This window comes from Corella eumyota, chromosome 5, assembly GCF_963082875.1.
Source record: "Corella eumyota chromosome 5, kaCorEumy4.1, whole genome shotgun sequence".
Lineage (NCBI taxonomy): Eukaryota > Metazoa > Chordata > Ascidiacea > Phlebobranchia > Corellidae > Corella > Corella eumyota.
This window is the reverse complement of record NC_137494.1, coordinates 7,762,410-7,782,129: the sequence shown is the minus strand read 5'-3', so window position 1 is coordinate 7,782,129 and position 19,720 is coordinate 7,762,410. Positions and strand designations below refer to the sequence as shown.

Below are 19,720 nucleotides of genomic sequence, written 5' to 3'. Positions count from 1 at the left end.
GGTACTTTTACACTACGACTTTTACCAAGCATAAACCCAGTTAGTAGGTTAGTAATTTGACGAAATGCATTACAATATCTGAAACTGCCAAAGAAAACTTGAGACTGGGTCGGGGTACCAAATGTCACCAATGTTTAAGTTGTGAAGACAGCCTTGAACAACAAGTTTAATGATATACAAAAAAAATCACATCTTCTTAAATGTAACTTGATGGTTGATTTTTGGGTTTTTAATGTGGTGTAGCTAAGCAACACAACTTTCGTGCCCGAGGTAAAAACAGTGTCAGAGATCTTCAGTCACCTTACGACTTGGGATCAATTATGCAGTACGGTGGTTACGCTTTTACTAAGAACCGAAAGGCAACGATAACAATAGACACGACCGACAAACCTGTTGTTTCGCAAAGAAAGGGATTCTCTTCTGAGGATTTGTTTGAAGTAAACAATCTTTACTTGTGCCAAACGGAAGTCAATACCAAAAGTAAGTCTTTAAAACCAAACTTTAAAAAAAATAATAGGACATCAATTTTTGTTAGTTAAATTCAAAACGTTTTAAATTTTTTTTTATTAATACTAAAAGTTGTTAAAGTTAAAATAAATAGTAAGTCAGGCTGGAGACACTTGGGAAGATTGGGGCTCTTGGCAGCAGTGTAGCGCCTCTTGTGGTGAAGGATTAAAAGTCCGAAACAGGGAATGTGTCAGTAATAGTAGCGAAGTAGTGCACAGTACAAGATGCCAAGGAGAGTTTTTCGAGTACGAATCATGTTCAGCTGTGGAGTGTACTCAGGGTTTATATGGACCATGGTCTTCATGCGACGTCACTTGTGGCACAGGCAGAAGAAGAAGGTAGAAATTAAAATATTCGAAATTTAGCAATGGCGTTTATGCGATAGTTACTAATAATTTTTGCCGGTGCAGTCATCTAATACTTTTTGTGTTTGATTGTTGTGCATGACAAGTGTGTTAATTGGCAGGTCTTCTAGATTTTTTATTGGAGTTCAAAATAACTTATTTCTATTAGTTTATTAAAGTAGAACAGACTAGAAGAATATTTTTAGCCTATAAAAAATAAAAACGAGAGCGTTGTCTTGAGCAAACAGCCAATATATTTGTCTTTAAAATTAAAAAAAGTATTTCATGGCTTGTTGGCAAAAATTTGTTGCAATACAACTTCACGACAATCGATTTAATAGTGATCTGTAAAACATGCGTGCAACCTGTAGGCTTTTTACTAATGAAATTAATAAAGAGTAATTTTGTAAATATCGTTTTCCTCTATGTTACTGTTTGTAAATTTCTAAAATACTAACAGTTTAAGTTAACTTAATTTTTTTTGATGTTGATATTCTGCTACACTTGTTTCTGCAGACAAAATTGTTGTTACCCAAAAATAAGCTACAATACTGAAGCCTGTGTGCTGGAGCCATGCAAACAAGGTTAGTGGTTTAATAAGTTTTTAATCATTGGTATTTTCTTGAACTGTAATTAATTGTTTTAATGTTTAGCTTTTTTTGATCCTAATATTGTTTTCATCTTTACACTTGACTATGCTTTTTTGTCATTCTGCTGTTAAGAAAAGCAATTATCAGAAAGTAAAATTAAATTTAAAACCTTCAAGTGCAACTCAAGACTAGTTTGACAAGAGTTATTCTTTAGTAGGGCTGCAAAGTTAGCATTCTTACATTGGAGATAAATAAATAGACTCACAGCCTGGTGTAGTGGTTAAAACACTTGGCTTTTTAACAAAGGAGGATTAGTTTGTTAAAGCCTTCTTGACAAGGCACTATAAATAGATTTAAAATCTGCCGAACTCAAAACCAACTGAGAAGTTAATTACCGGGCATTTATGACTAATATCATCTTAAATTGCCTAAGATAACCTTTAAGACTTGATAAGAATTACATATATAATGTATGTTAAGGATGTGTAGTCACCCTTTTTTTATTAAGGATAAAAAAAAATATACAAAGGATTGAACTGAAAACTGGCAGTGTGGTGTAGTGGTAAGAACACTTGCTACACCACACATGAGGTCGTGGGTTCAATCCCCACTGCTCTCATGCTGTAGCTCCCTTGAGTAAGGCGCTATAAACGGTATGAACTCCTGCTGAGCTAGCACTCAATCAGCAGTATAATTACCTGGCAATTATATTCTATAATATCCCAAACTGCCACAGGCAACTCGAGACTGGGTCGGAGTAACTCATGTTACTCCATGTTCAAGTCGCGCATTCGACTTTCCCACATCGAGTATAAAAATATATACCAAAAAAAAACATTTTTTGTGTTTTTACAAAAACTTTGTATGTATAGATATAGCGAACTGGGACGATTGGGAAAATTGGTCGAAATGTTCGCGTACATGCGGTGATGGATTTAAAAGACGCTCTAGGGATTGTATTGACATTTTGTGGAACAAGGTTGCGGAAAACCGATGCCCTTGGGTTCAACCTTCGGCACATCAAGTCACTCTCTGTTCGACAAATGTTACGTGCAAAGATTCTACAGGTGTAAATCCTTTTTTTCACATACCATGCATGCTAAAAATGTACATCACACATGCTTAAATGTACAGCATTTGACAATTTAGATTTTTTTTTACCTGTGCGTTCCAATTTAAGTTAATTAACATTTTAGTTTTTAAATTGCCCACTAAAATATAAAACTTCGAGACAAAAATTAAAATTCGTATTTTTAGGTCTCTGTAATATTAAATGCAAATCAAGTAGCAACCCCTCTTATACCTCATGGTACGAATTAACGTTTAAAAAACAATTCGCTAAAAATAAGGTCGCATTTTTAGAGCAATTATTAGGTCCAAGTGATAAACTTTGTTTTTTTGTAACACTTGACGCGTTGCGTGGCATTTTTAAAATGTAACGTATTGTTAAACAATCGTTAAGAATATTTCGCACGAAAAACGAAACATTTTTAATTCTTTTAAGGCTGTGTTATGTATTTAAAAAATTGCGCAACAACTAAACGATCTCGGGAGCGAAATTTACGCATTGCCAAAACATTAAAAGTTATTGTTATTAAATGCCCTATAGTAACCTACATTTACGCAGGATTATGTTAATGTAATTAAACTAGTGTGAAACCGGTGTAAAATAGATCGTAAAAATATACACGAGAGTTTTATCACCGCCTGAACCTTTTTTGGTTGATTCGCTATTTCTAATATATTTGTAAAAAACGATTCGCTAATTTTAAAAAACGATTCGCTTTTAGCGAATAGCGACCCGTTATTTCGTTCCCTGTACCTGTTTTTGTTATTCCATATTTCTGGTTATTTCAATTTGTTAAATTGGTCTTTGTATGGTCTTTTAATAAAGAAAATATATAAAACTGTGTTATTAACTATTTTTTACCCATTTCCTAAAATGTTGTGCTAACTCTAAACTTTTTAAGTAAACTTTATTGTTTTGTTATCTGTACATTAATGTAACGCCACGCATTGAGTTTTTAGCCAAAATGAATTCTTAAATCATTAACAGATAGTTGATTTAAATTTTTTTTTTTTTTAAGTTTTAAACTTTATTGGTTTATGGGATAACTGGTCGGAGTGGACTCCATGCTCAAGAACTTGTGGAGTAGGAGTTCATTTTAGGTATACATAAATTTTTTTAAATATTTTTGTGTGGTGTAATGGTAAGAACATTTGCTACACCACAAGAGTTTGCGGGTTTAATTCCCACTGCTCTCATGCTGTAGCGCCCTTGAATAAGGCGCTATAAACGGTATAAAATCCTGCTGAGCCAACATTAATCAACAGCATAATTATTGGGCAATTATAATCTATTATATACCAAACTGCCACAGGCAACTCGAGACTGGGTCAGGGTAACAGTTGTTACTCTATGTTTAGGGTGCGCATTTGACCTTTCCACATCGAGGATAAAGATATACACAAAAAATGTGGTAAGGCTGACTTTATAATCTATATAAAAGAAACTTAAATAACAGTTTGAGTTACTTTTAGTAGTTTTAAGTTATTTAATATAATTGATTCTAATATTAAATAATTAATCTGCTGCTTATAGTTTGTTCTGTTATTCATAATTTTAATCAAAGGCAATAATAGGTGCAGTGGGGAACAAACTCAGGATTTAATGTTGTATAAACAAGTGTGTTTAACATGTTATTGGTTTATAAAGCTTTTTAAACTAACTCTATTTAGAAATAATTGTGGCACTTAACTTGTCCTTTTATAGCACCTTACCTAAGGGTGCTACAGCATGAGAGCAGTGGGGATAGAACCCACGACTTCATGGTGGTGTAGCAAGTGTTCTTACCACTACACCACGCTGCCGGTTAATTGTAACATCTTACTCCTATGCAATTTGTTACATGTAATTACATAGCTTTGGTAAAAACAAATTCTGCATAACTTGATAAAATAATGCTGGTGTTATTATAACGTAAAATAACAAGAGAACTATAGTGTGTTAAATTTTTTTTTAAATGATGATGATTGTAAGTTTTTGTTTTTTTTGTTAGAAAACGTATTTGTCCTCGTGGCACTTGCACTGGAGATAAAAAAGAAATGTCAGCTTGTACGTTATCAGTTTGTCCAGCAAAATCAACAGGTCATATTTTAAATTTCATGTAAACATTTACATTTAAATTTTAAATATATACTTTTAGAATATAAAAAAAAAAAAAAAAAAATTTAAAAAAATGTAGTAACTAGTGATAATTATTTAATTGCTAAAAATAAAAAAATAACATAATTATTGACAAAAACCATTTGTTCGACTTTTACTGTTTTTTTGTTGTAGCACCCTTGTGTAAAATAAGAAAGTTAATCATGACCGGCAGCAGGGTGTAGTGTACAGTTGCTACACTACATGAGGTCATGGGTTAAATTCCCACTGCTCTTATGCTGTAGTGCAATTGAGTATGGCGCTATAAACGGTATGAACTCCTGCTGAGCCAGCACTTATATGTATACCCAGTCTCGAGTTGCCTGTGGAAGTTTCGAATATTTTAGATTATAATTGCCCGATAATTATGCTGCTGATTAAGTGCTGGCTCAGCAGGAGTTCACATTGTTTATAGTGCCTTACTCAAGGGCGCTACATCATGAGATCAGTGGAGATTGAACCCATGACATCATGTGTGGTGTAGCAAGTGTTCTTACCACTACACCACGCTGCCGGTCACTCTATGTTTAGGTTGTCTATTAAACTTCCCACATTACACATTAGGGATAAACATATATACATAAAAAAAATCTGGCAATATGCTCAACAGTAATCAAAACTTCTAAAGTTAATACAAGACTGGGACCTTTATTTTAAGACCCTTGCATTTTTTTTTAATATTAAGCAATTCTACTTTCAGAGGTTTTTGTTAGTAATTGGGGCCCATGGGCATCCTGGTCTCTGTGTATCTGTGGTGAAAATGTCAACTTCCGAAAACGAACTTGTTACGGTAGAAACTTTGAAGTAAGGAACGATTGTTTAGGTGGATTTGAAAATAATATTACTACAGACGAAGGGACTCGGCATTGTAAAACGCAGGTAACGTTTAAACTTATACCAAAACATGTGGTATGTATAAAAAAAATGATGTGATCACGCCGGGCATTAGTTTAGCTGATGTTGATAAATGGAACCAATTTAAACTGATTTATCATATTTTTATTGTCCAGTGTTTGGGCAAAGGGCTTATAACTTTTCTTAGGCATAAAATAACTAAAACTTATAGAAAACAATGTTATTGTAGCACTGTGCACAAAGGCCAACAAAACAATCATCAAATGTAGGATTCACAACAACTACAACATCTACCACTACTACTACGACAACAACCCCTAACACAGGTTGTTGTTGTTATTAGCCTTTTTTATACTTTCTTACAATTTACAAAATAAAGAAAGTGGAAATTGCTTAGAAACTGGTAGATTAAAGCCAAAATGTCTAAGCTATACATATAACTATGTAAAAAGGTTAACTTTGCTTTTTTGGGCGGGGTTAACTTTGGATAACTTTTGTAACCCTTTCCCAATCTCAAGCTGCCTTTGGCAGATTTGGATATTAATAATTTTTTATTCCTGTTAATTAATCTGCTGGTTGGTTTTGGCCTTGGCAGGCGTTTAAACAATTTTTAGGCCTTTCTTATAGAAGCAGTTAATAGGTTAACAACCTTATGTTGTAAAGTCAGGTGTTTGAAACACTACATCACGCTGCCTGCTTCATGTAATTAATAACTAGATAAACATATTGTTGAAAAACAACAGATATAGTTGATGGGTCAGATTGGAGAAGTATTGATGGATCGAGTCATTATGAGTTGTATGACTATGTTGGTTTGGATTGTGCATTCAAATTTATTGCTGGTGATTTAGATGGGGATGAAGATATTGGATTGGTTTGTGTACAATCAACCAAGTTGTAAGTAAAATACATTGCATAGTCAAATGTTTACCTGTAAATGTTTAGTTATTTTGAAAAATATATATATTCCTAGTTAAGCTCTATTATGTAGATATAGCTCTTAAGCGAACTTTTGTTTGTAAAAACATTCAGCCCATGGCCTATATAAGTTTCTTTTTTCTATTTTAGGCATGCGCAAGTTATAAGTGAAGCCGGAACAAGATGTGTGTCCTACCAGGTTACCGTTGAAATTTGCCCAGGCGGTAGTGGACAGTCACATTTGGGAGACTACGATGGAGACAGCAAGGATGATCTTATCTGCTTTAATGCAGTCTCAAAGTAATTTTTATAATATAACCTAATAGCCAGCTTGCGGTATTATATAGTTATTAGAACACTTTGCTTCACAACATAAGGTCATTGGTTCGATTCCTACTGCTTCTATGTCGAAGCACACATAAGTAAGATGCTATAATTAATACGATCTCCTGCTTGGGCAGGATCTGTGGTTTAGTTATCTAACTTAATGTTTAAAAAATTTAAAAATGCTAAAAGCAACTTAGACTAAGTTGGGTAACAAATGCTACATTATTTAGACTCTAACATAAATTTATACAAATAGGTGAGAAATTTGTGGAAATTTATTAAATATTTAAATGCACATTTTTAAAGACTGCCTATACACCAATAATATGAAACTATTTGTAATTTCAGAGTTTTATATTTAGCTATAACTATTGGAATAATGTAGGACTAACCGTATGTTCTCTTTTAGCCGTTGTTAATGTTACGTCAGGTCTCTAACTAAAAGAGTTTTTTTTTTGTATATATCTTTATCCTCGATGTGGGAAAGTCGAATGTGCGAATCAAACATAAAGTAACATCAGTTACCCCGACCCAGTTTCGAGTTGCCTGTGGCAGTTTGGGATATTATAGATTTAAATTGCCCAGTAATTATGCTGCTAATTAAGTGCTGCCTCAGCAGGAGTTCATACCGTTTATAGCGCTTTACACAAGGACGCTACAGCATAAGATCAGTGGGGATTGAACCCACGACCTCATGGTGGTGTAGCAAGTGTTCTTACCACTACACCGCGCTGTCGGTTTTAATTGTTTCTTTCAGCAAATTTAGTATAAGAGATTTAATTTTTAGCATTAAGATTTTTTTTGTGTTTAGGAAACTTCGTATTACTTTGGCTGGCGCTTTCTATTTCACAGGGGTCGGCTCCAGCCAACACGACTTTACACTTACGACTTTTTGCACGGACCCTACCTCTACGTTTGGAGTTTCAAATACAAATAGTAAAGCTGACTTTATTTGTTTGCATTCTGATGGCACGGTTACCCGATTAATGAATCAATACCCTGAATGTTGTGAATAGTTTTAAACGCTATAAAAAGCATCAAATAAAAATAAAAAACATTCTTTTAACTGCAATGATGTTTATGTTATTGCATGTGAAAAAACGGGACTAATCTTTTTTACTTTTTTAATTAGGCGTTGTATAAAAAGGTTTTTAGCGATCTCAATCATTGTCGATTTATGTTAAATTTATTAGCTAAAGAGTTGTATAACGAAGAAAAAGCATTATGTAGGCTGTTTTTGTTATATGTTGTTAATAAAATACTTTAAAACAAGATGATAAACTTAGTTTGTTATAGAGGTTAGTGTTATTTTGAAAAAAAGGAAAATAGTGTAAGTTAATAAACCACTAAAATAGTTTAGAGCAGAACCACGCAAATTAGCCAGTGCCAGTTATTAAATAAAATGTTGAAAAACGTGATTAAAATTATTAAAACCCGCCAACCGCTATTGAAGGCCTAAAAAACAACTAATATTTTGGCTTTAATATTAAATCGTTCTTTCTTAAATCGAGGACAAATAATTACAAAACATAATATAAATATTTTTGGAATCGCTGCTATGTTTGTTGCTACTTCAAATTTTTGTTGTTGTAATTTTGTTTTTATAGTGTGCACAAATCAGAAAGAGCAATCATTAAAAGCGTCTGTTTGTGGTTGGGTACATTTAAATTGCACATTGGCATTATTTACTTGTTCTAAGACTGTTTTGTCATGACCAAAAATGTAGAAACGTTAACACTTTAACTTTCCAATATTTTTTTAAACAGAAAGTCAAGAATGGATTCTGTATTTTGTTTTGAGATAGCAGTAAATTATTTGAAACTTTGGCGAAACGTAAAATGTAACCTGCCATTTATTGCAGTCTCTTTTTTGGATTTTCCTACAATTATAATACAGTTAGATGAAGCAAGACATTCGAACACAAATGGGTATATTTTAAAAAAAGGAAAGTCGTGTTTGTTTAAAATGAGCCCCACTGCATTATATCAGAGTCTGAGTAAAATTCCAGTGTTTATCGTCATTCTAGATACAGTTAATTCAGAGAAAATTTGTGTGGGAACGTCATCAGTCAATCTTAAAAACACGATTAAGCTTATTATCGGGGATCTTCAAACAAATGGTATACAGTGCAAATCTTGCTACGGCGAAAAACAAACCCTCAATGTGACAAATTTTATGCACGACAGTGTCGGAGAAATTGATGTGGTGTTTAAACTGATCAGTTTAGGTCACACAATGTTGCCACATATGGGAGCTGTTTCAGTTAACCAATCTCTTCAAAAAACGGTTCATCATAATAGTGATGAAGATTATATCATAGCTGAAAACAATAATACACCCCCTGCTTTGTATTATGTAGCAAAACCTAAAAATGATAAATCTAAAAAGCAAACACCAGATGGGGATATCAACAATAAAAAAACAAAAATTTTGGATAAGAAAATTAATACAGAAGATCTGTCAAAATCCAAGTATAGAGGCCCGTTGGAAAAAACTAACGAAGAGCCTCATTTTATTTCTGTGCAAACCATGGACGATCGTCCTTCTCAACAAACACAAACTGATGAAAATTCACTTGAAAAGTTTCCCATTCTTCAGGGTTTAATGGAAGAAGTTGTGAGGTTAGGTTATATAGCAAAGGATAACTTGCCTTCGAAAAAAATTGGTGAAAAGAATAAAGGCTTAACTCAATTGCTGCAAAAAACACCATTAACCAAAACCAAACCACATAAGCCACCAAGAGACCCGAAGAGTGATCGGATAAAGACTAAACCTGTACCAAAGAAAAATGAAATTCAGTATCCACTAAAATATGGACTTACTAAGTCTTTAGTTTTAAGGATGGCTTTAAATAAGCAAACTAACCAGGACAAGCAAAGTAATATCAAAAAACCTATACCCAGAAAAAAATTACAACCTAAAACTATACGATCTCAAATACGCGCGGCACAAAAAGAAAAAATGTTTCCAAAATCAAGTAAACACAGAGCTAATAGATCAAAAATGTTGTCCAGTGACACTTATGTTATGAATAAAAAAGAAGATGAAAGTGCATTGACACATTTTGATTTTCACAGCAGTTCCTCTGATGATTTTGAGGAGGTCGATATTTTTCCCACTGGTAGTTCACCAACTTTGTCAAGAGTAGTCGAGCAGCAAAGTCCCATCACCTCACCTAGAATTCAGAGTCGACAAAGCATAGATATTCACCTGCCAATAGCTGAAAAGGAAAACATAATTGATGACCAATCATCCTATAAGTATAAATATTCTGATGATTTTGATAATGATCTTTCTCTGTCGATCGAAAAAAACACATCGGTGTTGACAACCCTGGATTCTGTTTCCCAGTCTTCCAGAGATCCTGGATTCGATCATTCTAGTGAAAATACGACTGCGCATGAAGTTAAAACTCTTCTTTCGACTTCGCCTCAGCAAACCCAATCTGACATTTCTCTGTCAAGTTCATTTGTTACAACATCGCATGATTCTTTCCAAGGTACCTACTCCAAAGTGCGACCCACAGATGAGAAAGTGGGGCATCCAGTGGTGGGAAGAATCTCTGAGGAAGTCTCGGAACAAAGTGAATCGGAAAAAGATTTATTAATCTTGGACAATGTTCCCAAAGAGACAGTTATTGATTCTCCAAAAGAAACAGGTATTGATTTGTTGACTAAATCAGATACTGAGCAGAATTTAAACCCAAAAGAGGACCCTGCTTTAGTTTTAACTGATTTACTTACAAATCAACTTCCTATTCCTGCTCCCTCCTCTGATTCTCCAGTGATTCGATCCTTTGCCTCTGAGCCCGCCTCCAGAAAGCCGCATCCTCCCAAAAATCAATCGCACTCAACTTCTTTTGATAAAATTCATCGACGATTTAGAAAGAGTTCTGAAAGTTCTCTTTTGATTTCGGATATGAGTGATGTGAGAACTTCAGATATCGCCGACATTAAGACCTCGGATATTAGTGATTTTAAAACTTCTGAAGAAGTTGGTTCCCCTATGCATAGTGGGGCCTTAATGGGAAATCTTCATTTTCCAAGAGTTAACCAAACTAAAAAACAAAAATTCAAATAATTTTTTTTTTAATTAAATTTTGTTAAAAGTAAAATTGTACAACTTATTTTATTTTCATGTCGTTTGTGGTGCATATGTTTAATTTTTTTAAGTTCTATTAAATTGACCTATAATAAAGAATAACATTTTTGAACAAATTTTGCTTATATAATAATTATATGTTAATGCAAACTTTATGGCAAATATTTTTATTAGTACTTTTTATCCATTTACTGGGGCTTTCTGTTAACTTAATATTATTTTTTTACAGTTTTGTTTATTTATAATTCACATTTTAAATTTGGTTTAATTACTGTGCCTTTTTTTTGTCTTTATAGTTTTGTTGTTATGTGCTAAATACGATTTATATTTAAAATATATATTAAGTAGAGTAATATAAACATTTCAATAGCGGTTCTGTAAAACTAAACTTTATTTTTTGTAGGCTTTTAATTGTTGTAAGAAGTTTCAAATCGGCAACAAAAATTGTTTATGCAAAAAGGTAAATAGAATATTAAAAAGCCTGAAAAAAGAATATATTTTAATATGACCTTTAAATATCAGTTTTGCCAACCATTTGGCCCTGGGCCCTTTGCAAAAATTATGTAAACTAATTTTTTTCCAAATCCCTGTTTTAAATATTTATTAGTTCTTTTCTAGAGAAAAAATTAAAAATCTTTTTTAAGTATATACTTAAATTGAAACGAAGTTCTATTGTAAAACAGGATTGCACTTAATCTATTATGACTGTAACTATTAAACTAACCTTTAAAATTTGTCTTAGCGAATTATTATGATACTTTTTACATTTCTTGGTACTCTTATATGGATCCAAATAGTAAATTGTCATCCACAATGTTTGGATTATCAACCACCTTTTAGGTGAGAGTTTACAAGTAACTAACAATTTTTTTTTTAATTGTGTGATGGATTTTGTAATATTTTATATAAATATAGTTATTTCTCTTTTTTTTAGTTTTTATAAAAATATGTTTAACTTGCTATGTTTTTATAGTATAAATGACAGCTAAAAATATCTCAATTTTTGTTTCTAGTCCTGCTGGAACTTTTAATATTTGTTTGAACTATACTGAGTTCGGTTGTTGTAATTCGGATGCACATCTTTTTGATGTTTATATGGAAATTATAAACTCTCGCTCTTCTCAGGAAATCTTGGACTGTCATGTTTATGTAAAAAATATTTTATGTCAGGTATTACCTTTATTTTATCAATCTATTTTATTTTCTGTTAACATAACAACCTCAATTAACATAACAACCTCAACCTCAAAATTCAGCTTGCTATTGGTTACAACACTTGGCTTTACAATTTGAGGTCATTGGTTCAATCCCTACTGCTTTCATGCGTTAGCGCCCTTGATAAAGGCTCTATACATTACTGCCCAACTCAAAACTAATAAATAATTTATTTATTTGACAATAGGATTAATAATATCGAATACTGGGATTATTTGTGAGTGACATATTACTAATCAAACATATTTCAAAACAATATTTATTACATTTAATAAAATAAACCATTTCGACCTTAAATTTTTTTTTATGATAAATTTTTGTCAGAATACAACAAACCGGCAGTGTGGTGTGATGTTAAGAACACTTGCTACACCACCGTGAGGTCGTGGGTTCAATTCCAACTGCTCTCATGTTGTAGCGCCCTTGATTAAGGCGCTATAAATGGTATAAACTCTTGATGAGCCAGCACTTGATCAGCAGCATAATTACCAGGCAATTATAGTTTTTATAATATCCCAAACTGCCACAGGCAACTCGAGACTGGGTGAAGTAACTGATGTTACTCAATGTTTAGGTCACGCATTTGACTTTCCCACATCGATGATAAAGAAAATAAAAAAAATGTAACAACAGAATTTTTTGTATCAAGGTTTGTTCACCTTTTGCTGCTCACTTATATGATGCTGAATCGAGCCAATCGCCAAAAACCTTTCCCAATCTTTGCCCAACTTATTTTGATTCGTTTATGTCTCAATGCAGTCAGTTTTTGGAGGATCTAACCTCAGAATCAGTAAATAGAGATCATGATATGCAGTATTGTTATCCAGATGTCATTTTCGATGAACAATTTTTGAATAACCTTGGCGCAATTGGAGTACAGAATGATAGTAAGTATATATAGGCTCTGATGTTTTTAGCCCTCTGGTTATCATTTATATATTGATCCTGCGGCATGGAACAGTGGTAGGAAAGCTAAGCACTACTGCTTGAGGTCTCTGGTACAATCCTCACTGCTTCCATGCTGTAGCAACTCTATGATATGTTTTATAAAATAGATTTTTATAGAAAGCCATATATACTAAGCATTATTGTATGTTAATTTACACTGTAAATATTAAACTGAGTTTAGCCTATATCAGCCTATACTATGTTGATAAATATTTTTGTACTTTAAATATATTTTTAAATTTGTTTTAGAAAATTGTTTGAACTTGTGTGTTAAAGAGGTTGCAAATGATTTGTTCACTCCTACTTCAGCTAAGCATGCTGGAGATGGAACAAAAAGGTAAATTTTTCAATAAATATTTGTACATATTATAGTTTTTTAGTACATGAAAAAGAAGCTTTGGATTAAATTTTTTTTTAAATTAAAAAAAAATATCATAAATAATCAATTATCTAATATCTTTTTAGTAATCTAATTCAATTTTTACTGAAATATTGTAGTAAAAAAAATCCTTTGTAGATCCTGTTTGTGTATATTTATTTGATTTACATAATTTAAAAGTTTTTAAAAACATCTGTAAAGCGTGATTTTACACTATCAGCCTTTTTTCCGGTAAAAGATACTTTTATATAAGTTTTACATTAAAATTTTTTTGCAGAATGTTTGTAGTTGAACAGCGTGGTTTAGTTTGGGTTTTTCTGTCAGACTTTTCTAAGCTGTCAGTTCCATTTCTTGATATTAGTCAAGCTGTATTCTCCAGCGGTCGGTAAGAAACTAGTTTACTATTAAAACATTTTTTAATTGTAATTTTCACCTTAAATTTCTAAACTAAATTGCAATAACTTTTCACAGTATCCTTAAGTAAACACATCACAGTATCCTTAAGTAAAGCGCAAAAAAATTGGTATAAACTTCTTTCTAAAAAACAATTGACCAATTATCTACTGGGCCTGATAACCAATATCATTCAAAACTGTTAAATGAACCTTAAAACTACTTTAGGGTAGCAATGATTACCCTATGTTGGGGTAATAAGATCCCGCTTTCTTAAAATTTAGGCATTAATTAAAATTTTTAAATTTGTATTTTTCCTAGATCATTTGATGAAAGGGGTTTGCTTGATATAGCGTTTCATCCTAATTTTAAAAATAACGGTTTGTTTTATGCCTACTACACAAACAGTTTCAACAGGAAACTTATCACCAGAATAAGTGAATTCGAGGTATGCGGTGATTAAGGATTATTGTCATATTACTAAAAACCATTTTACTAAATGGCATTTGACTGAAAAGCATGTGTTTAAAAAAAAATTAATCCTTTTTTGAAAAATGCCTCTTAATTTTTAAAATATTTTTGATCTAAAATTTTGGCAAATTATCATTTTTAACGTATTAGTTTTTAGTATAAATTGTCGTTTGGCCAAATGGTTTTTGGTAATATAAGCAAATATGAGCAGATACCAGTGGTAAATTTATTTATTGTTGAGCTATTACCTAACTTAAAGCTTAGCAGTTTTACTAACCACTTTTTTGGGAAAAGTCAGTTAATTGTCCATTCAACAAAATATATTTTTGGATATATAAGCAGATACTTGGTCTATAAAGTTTTCTTTCAAAATTAAATAGAAAAATAATATAAAAATATATTAAACCTTTTTTAGATTCGAAATAATGATATGAACAGAGCTAATATGTCGACTGAGCGGGTAATAATGCAAATTCCACAACCCGCTACCAACCACAATGGGGGCTCTATATTTTTCCTTGATGGGTATCTTTATATTTCTACAGGGGATGGGGGGAGAGGAGGAGACCCATGGGGCAATGCCCAAAACAGGTAAGGGTATTTGAAACTTTTTTTAAAAATCTAGAATGTTGGTGATTTATTGTATACTATATATATAATGGAACACAAATTTTTTAGTTCTTTTTGAATCTCTTTTTCATTTCTGCCAATTCCTTTTTTTAACTTCTTAATTCTAAATTGTTTAAAGAACCTTAAAGTGCAAGTTGTCTAAATTTAAAGTAAAGTTATTAAAAAATATATACATTATTTTATATTATGTGTGTATACCAAGGTAGAATTGTAGTTTTAATATAGAATTATTTAAAAAAAAAAAAAAAATCCTTAAACAAATTGTTATATTAAAAAATAACAACTATATTTTTTAATTTATACTTAAAAGCATAAAAATTATTTTGCTTGACATATTGGCACTTAAATTTAGCTTAATAACATTTAATGCCTTTAAGTCACGTTTATTTTTTCATTTCTGCCAAAAGTCACAGGGCTCTGCTGATTGATTATTCAAAACACAAACATGATGCAGTCACAAGATTTTTAATTAGTTTTAGTTTAAAAACAAAAAGTCTCTAAATGAGCTATTATGCGAAACCAATATATATGTGGGCCCGGTTCAAGGGTGACTAGTATGGCATTGCTACGGCTTAAGCTTACAACTTTTTAGCTCATAGTTCTACGCCATGAACAGTCTACCACATTACTGGGGGTTTTTGAATTGTATTTGCTTACCATCTATAATAGAGCTTAGGGGACAATGTATATATATATATATGTATGTACATATATTCAATTTAAAGACCTTTAAAATGCATATTCTGCAATTTAAAACAGGCTGGTAAATAACCAAGGCAAACGTTAGTTGCAAGTTGCAACCATTTAAAAATGCAATAAAATACTAAATACTAAAATAAAATACTAAATAGTAAAATACTTTTTTTAGGTCTTCTTTGCTTGGTAAAACTCTTCGTATTAATGTTAATTTTAAAGCAAACGGATACCAATATTCAATACCACCAGACAATCCTTTTACCACCAAGAACAAAAGATTTCGTCGAGAAATATTCGCATACGGGTTAAGAAATCCATGGAGATGTTCTGTAGATCGTGGGGATAGCAACACAGGTATTATTTTCTTATCAAGAAAAAAATCAAATTTTTTTAAAAATAAAATAAACTTTTTTTATGTTTAACTTGTTTTATTTTTTATTGTTTAAGTTATTAAGTGCTGTAGCAGTCAAATTTTTTAATTTGAACCATGAAAAATTATGCGTTAAAATATGCAAAATTATGCTTGAAACCATGCAAAATTGTGCTTTAAACCTTGCAAAATTATGCTTTAAACCTTGCAAAATTATGCTTTAAACCATTCAAAGTTAAGCTTAAAACTATGCAAAACTAAGTGAAACTTTTTAAACTTTTTTCGAATCTAAAATAAGTTATAAATTTTATTCAAAAAAAATGTTTGGTCAATTTTTTTTAAATGTAGGAATTGGTGAGGGCCGAATATTTTGTGCAGATGTGGGACAAGATAGGTTAGAAGAGGTCGACATCATCGTTAAAGGGGGGAATTATGGTTGGGATAGATATGAAGGCAACAATTGTTTTGAAAAATGTTCAACTTTAGGTAAAATATAATTGCTTTTTTTTTTATGTAAAAAATGATAGTTGTTGTCACTGAACACAAAAATGCTTTTAACTTCAAATAACTTTAATTACTTTTTAAGTTATACAACTTTTAAAAAAAAAATAATTTAATTAAAAAAAAGAAAAAGAAAGCCCTGTTTGTGAAGATGTAGAAAGTACTAGCTTCGTACTTTTTAGTCACACAAAAAATATGGTAACCTGGTATTTATTATTTTGCGATATTTTTGAAAATTAAGTTGTAAGTACCACAGACATTTTTAAAGATTCTAAAGCCATTTTGTGATTCAGTGTCAACCATGCCAACGTGCTATATTATTCCTTTATTGCAAAACTCTCCAATATAGCACTTTAACTTATAATTACAATATAACTAATAAAATCAACTCATGATAATTTTGTTTAAACTCAACTTGAGATTTTATTTTAACTCATAAACTCAACTCATGATTTTTAAGTTTAAAAATTTAAATTATGATATTATTTAAATCCTATACTCAACTCAAGTGCTCATTTTAACTCGAGATTTTATTTACTTAGCTGAAGGGGATCATATCCGCCCAATATCTCAATATAATCACAAAGTTGGAAAATCGATCACTGGGGGTTATGTTTATCGTGGTTGTATGTACCCAAACCTACAGGGAAAATATATTTTCGGGGATTGGTCAAACGGGTAAAACATTTTTGGAAATTTTTTAAATACAAAAATAATATACTGGGAATTATTAAAAAAATTAGTTTGACAAAAAAAATTCGAAAATCTAAAAAAAAATAAACAAGAAAAATTGAAAAACGCTAAGTTAGGAAAAAAGTTTTTTTTCTAACTTTGATTCCACCTTTTTTTCAAGTTTTCTGATTTAAATTTCCGCTTTTTTTAATGGTTGGACTTTATATTAGGTTGCTTTTTGACAAACTGTACTATTCAAGTTTAAAGTTAATCTTTTTATTTTTTAACCGGCAGCGTGGTGTAGTGGTAAGAACACTTGCTACACCACACATGAGGTTGTGGGTTCAATCCCCACTGATCTCATGCTGTAGCGCCCTTGAGTAAGGTGCTATAAACGGTATGAACTCCTGCTGAGCCAGCACTTAATCAGCAGCATAATTATTGGGCATTTATAATCTATAATATCCCAAACTGCTACTGGCAACTCGAGACTTGGTCGAAGTAACTGATGTTACTCTATGTTTAAGTCGCGCATTCGACTTTCCAACATCGAGGATAAAGATATACAAAAAAAATATATATATTTAAAATATCGATATTTTTTTATTAATTTTTACAACAGCAGTTACTAGTCAAACTTTATCATCACGCAATTATATTTTTATCTATTATATTTAAACATTTCGATTTACATTTATTTTTGTTCGTCGACAGAAAATTATTTTTATTACGGGAGAGCAGTGAAGGGAATTGGATTCAGCAGAATATTTGTATGGGAGATGACGATGTTTGTGTTAATGATGGTTTAAGGAACGAATATGCTCGATATATTAACTCGTTCGCAGAAGACGAAAACGGTAAATATGGAATTAAGGTGTTTAAATTTTTTTAATACAACATTTTTTTTGGTAAACCCGTAGCGTGGTGTAATGGTTAAAAATTACTACTTCACGACGTAGGGTCTTGAGTTCGATCCCCTATGCTTTCATTTTTTTTTGTTGTTTCTTTTAAGGATTTAACTGCAAAAAGGCGGCATTTGTTTTATATTAAAATTTGTTACAAAAAAATGTTAAAAAAAATTAATAAAAATAAATCACTATTTCTTCTATGGACAAGGTGAACTGTATATGTTAAACACTAACATTGCCCAGGAGGGTAACAAAGGGGGGCGGATGTATCAAATTGTGGACCCCTCTCGCCGGGGAAATCCCGACTTGTGCCAAAGAACCCCGCCGAAAAATGTCGTCATCCGACCCGGTACGATCGCGCAACCTTACGTACCAACAAAAGGTGAATTAAAAAATGGAGTAAAATCCCCCTTTTTTCATTTGGCGTTGTCGTTGGAAAATATTCCAGAGGGCTACTTCGTTTGGCCTCATATAATGAGTTTAATCTTTTTTCTATTTTTCTTCTGTATGTAAATTCGGTGCTCCGTCGCTTTTTTGTATAAACTCAATCGTATTTTGATTACCATTCTTTACAAACACGATACGTAAAAACGCTTTTAACGTTCATGTAAACAGTCCAACCTTCTTAACGTGACCACATATACATGACCGCTAGAACTGCATTTTTATTTCAGAAATTGTAATTGAGATTAGACTTATTAATTCCGGGAACAGAAATATACGTAATTCCGGGCGCATTGAAATTCGACAGCCCGGCCAAGCATGGGGAACGGTTTGCGACGATTTTTGGAATGTAAGATCAGCTTCAGTTGCTTGCCGACAACTCGGCTTTCAAAGGGCAAAATCCGCCCCGAGAAGGGCGCTTTACGGGAAAGGGACCGGTCCCATATGGTTGGACGATGTTAGGTGTACAGGGACGGAGAGTTCGCTGGTTAAATGCAGGCATAGAGGATGGAACGTAAGTAACTGTTCACATCGCGAAGACGCCTCGGTCGTATGCGTTTAATTTTTAAAAATAAAAATTACGAAAAATTGAGATACTACCTTTTTTTAAATAATTATAACTGCCTTAAAAATGAAAAATTTTTATTGTTGTTATTTTGCATTACTGTTTTTACCTAAATCATATAGCTTTTTTCGCTCAGTATTACTTTGTTTTGCATTTTTACTTGTTTTTTTGCAGTCAGTATTATTAATTTTTAAACTCAGTATTATTATATTGCAAGTGTATTATTATCATTTTGTATTTTATGTGAAAAATAAATCAAGGGTGAAAATGTTACAACACGCGATACAGTTAGAATAGGACTAATAATTGGACAGTAATATTGCGATCCTAAATGGGTAGCTGGTGTAAAAAAACAAACTTTCTTGAATTTTTATAGGTTAAACTAGACTTTAAAGTCCATACCCAGTCTTGAATTGCTCCTGCCATTCTAAACCAGTCGTTTTTCCCGGTCTACTTGCTGCATTTAAATTGTCTTAATATGATCCTACTTAATATACCAGTACTAATTTATTGCCTTAATGTTATTTTGCCAATTGTTTTTTTGGACCCGGCGGAATTTGGTCGAGAGGCCATAGTTGAACTGACCTAGTTTACTAATGTTTGTTTTGCAGGCGATATTTATATAAGTATTAACTTAATAAGGTTGTAACCTTTATTGTTTGCTGCAATAAAATAATTGCG

The 19,720-nt window shown here is 32.0% G+C and overlaps 2 protein-coding genes across 2 annotated transcripts; both read left to right on the top strand.

Moving 5' to 3' along the window:
- Nucleotides 1-8,370: 8,370 nt before the first annotated feature.
- LOC145752348 (uncharacterized) lies at nt 8,371-10,859 on the top strand. Its single transcript, XM_082568621.1, has one exon. The coding sequence runs from the start codon at nt 8,523-8,525 to the stop codon at nt 10,824-10,826; it is 2,304 nt and encodes a 767-aa protein (XP_082424747.1). The 5' UTR covers nt 8,371-8,522; the 3' UTR covers nt 10,827-10,859.
- A 307-nt stretch (nt 10,860-11,166) lies between these two features.
- LOC145752349 (HHIP-like protein 1) lies at nt 11,167-19,305 on the top strand. Its single transcript, XM_082568622.1, has 14 exons — nt 11,167-11,307; nt 11,590-11,687; nt 11,861-12,017; nt 12,712-12,949; nt 13,260-13,347; nt 13,667-13,774; nt 14,104-14,230; nt 14,669-14,844; nt 15,752-15,933; nt 16,298-16,435; nt 16,993-17,128; nt 17,837-17,979; nt 18,239-18,412; nt 18,705-19,305. The coding sequence occupies exons 2-14, from the start codon at nt 11,599-11,601 to the stop codon at nt 19,034-19,036; spliced, it is 2,088 nt and encodes a 695-aa protein (XP_082424748.1). The 5' UTR covers nt 11,167-11,307; nt 11,590-11,598; the 3' UTR covers nt 19,037-19,305.
- The last annotated feature ends 415 nt before the right edge of the window (nt 19,306-19,720 follow it).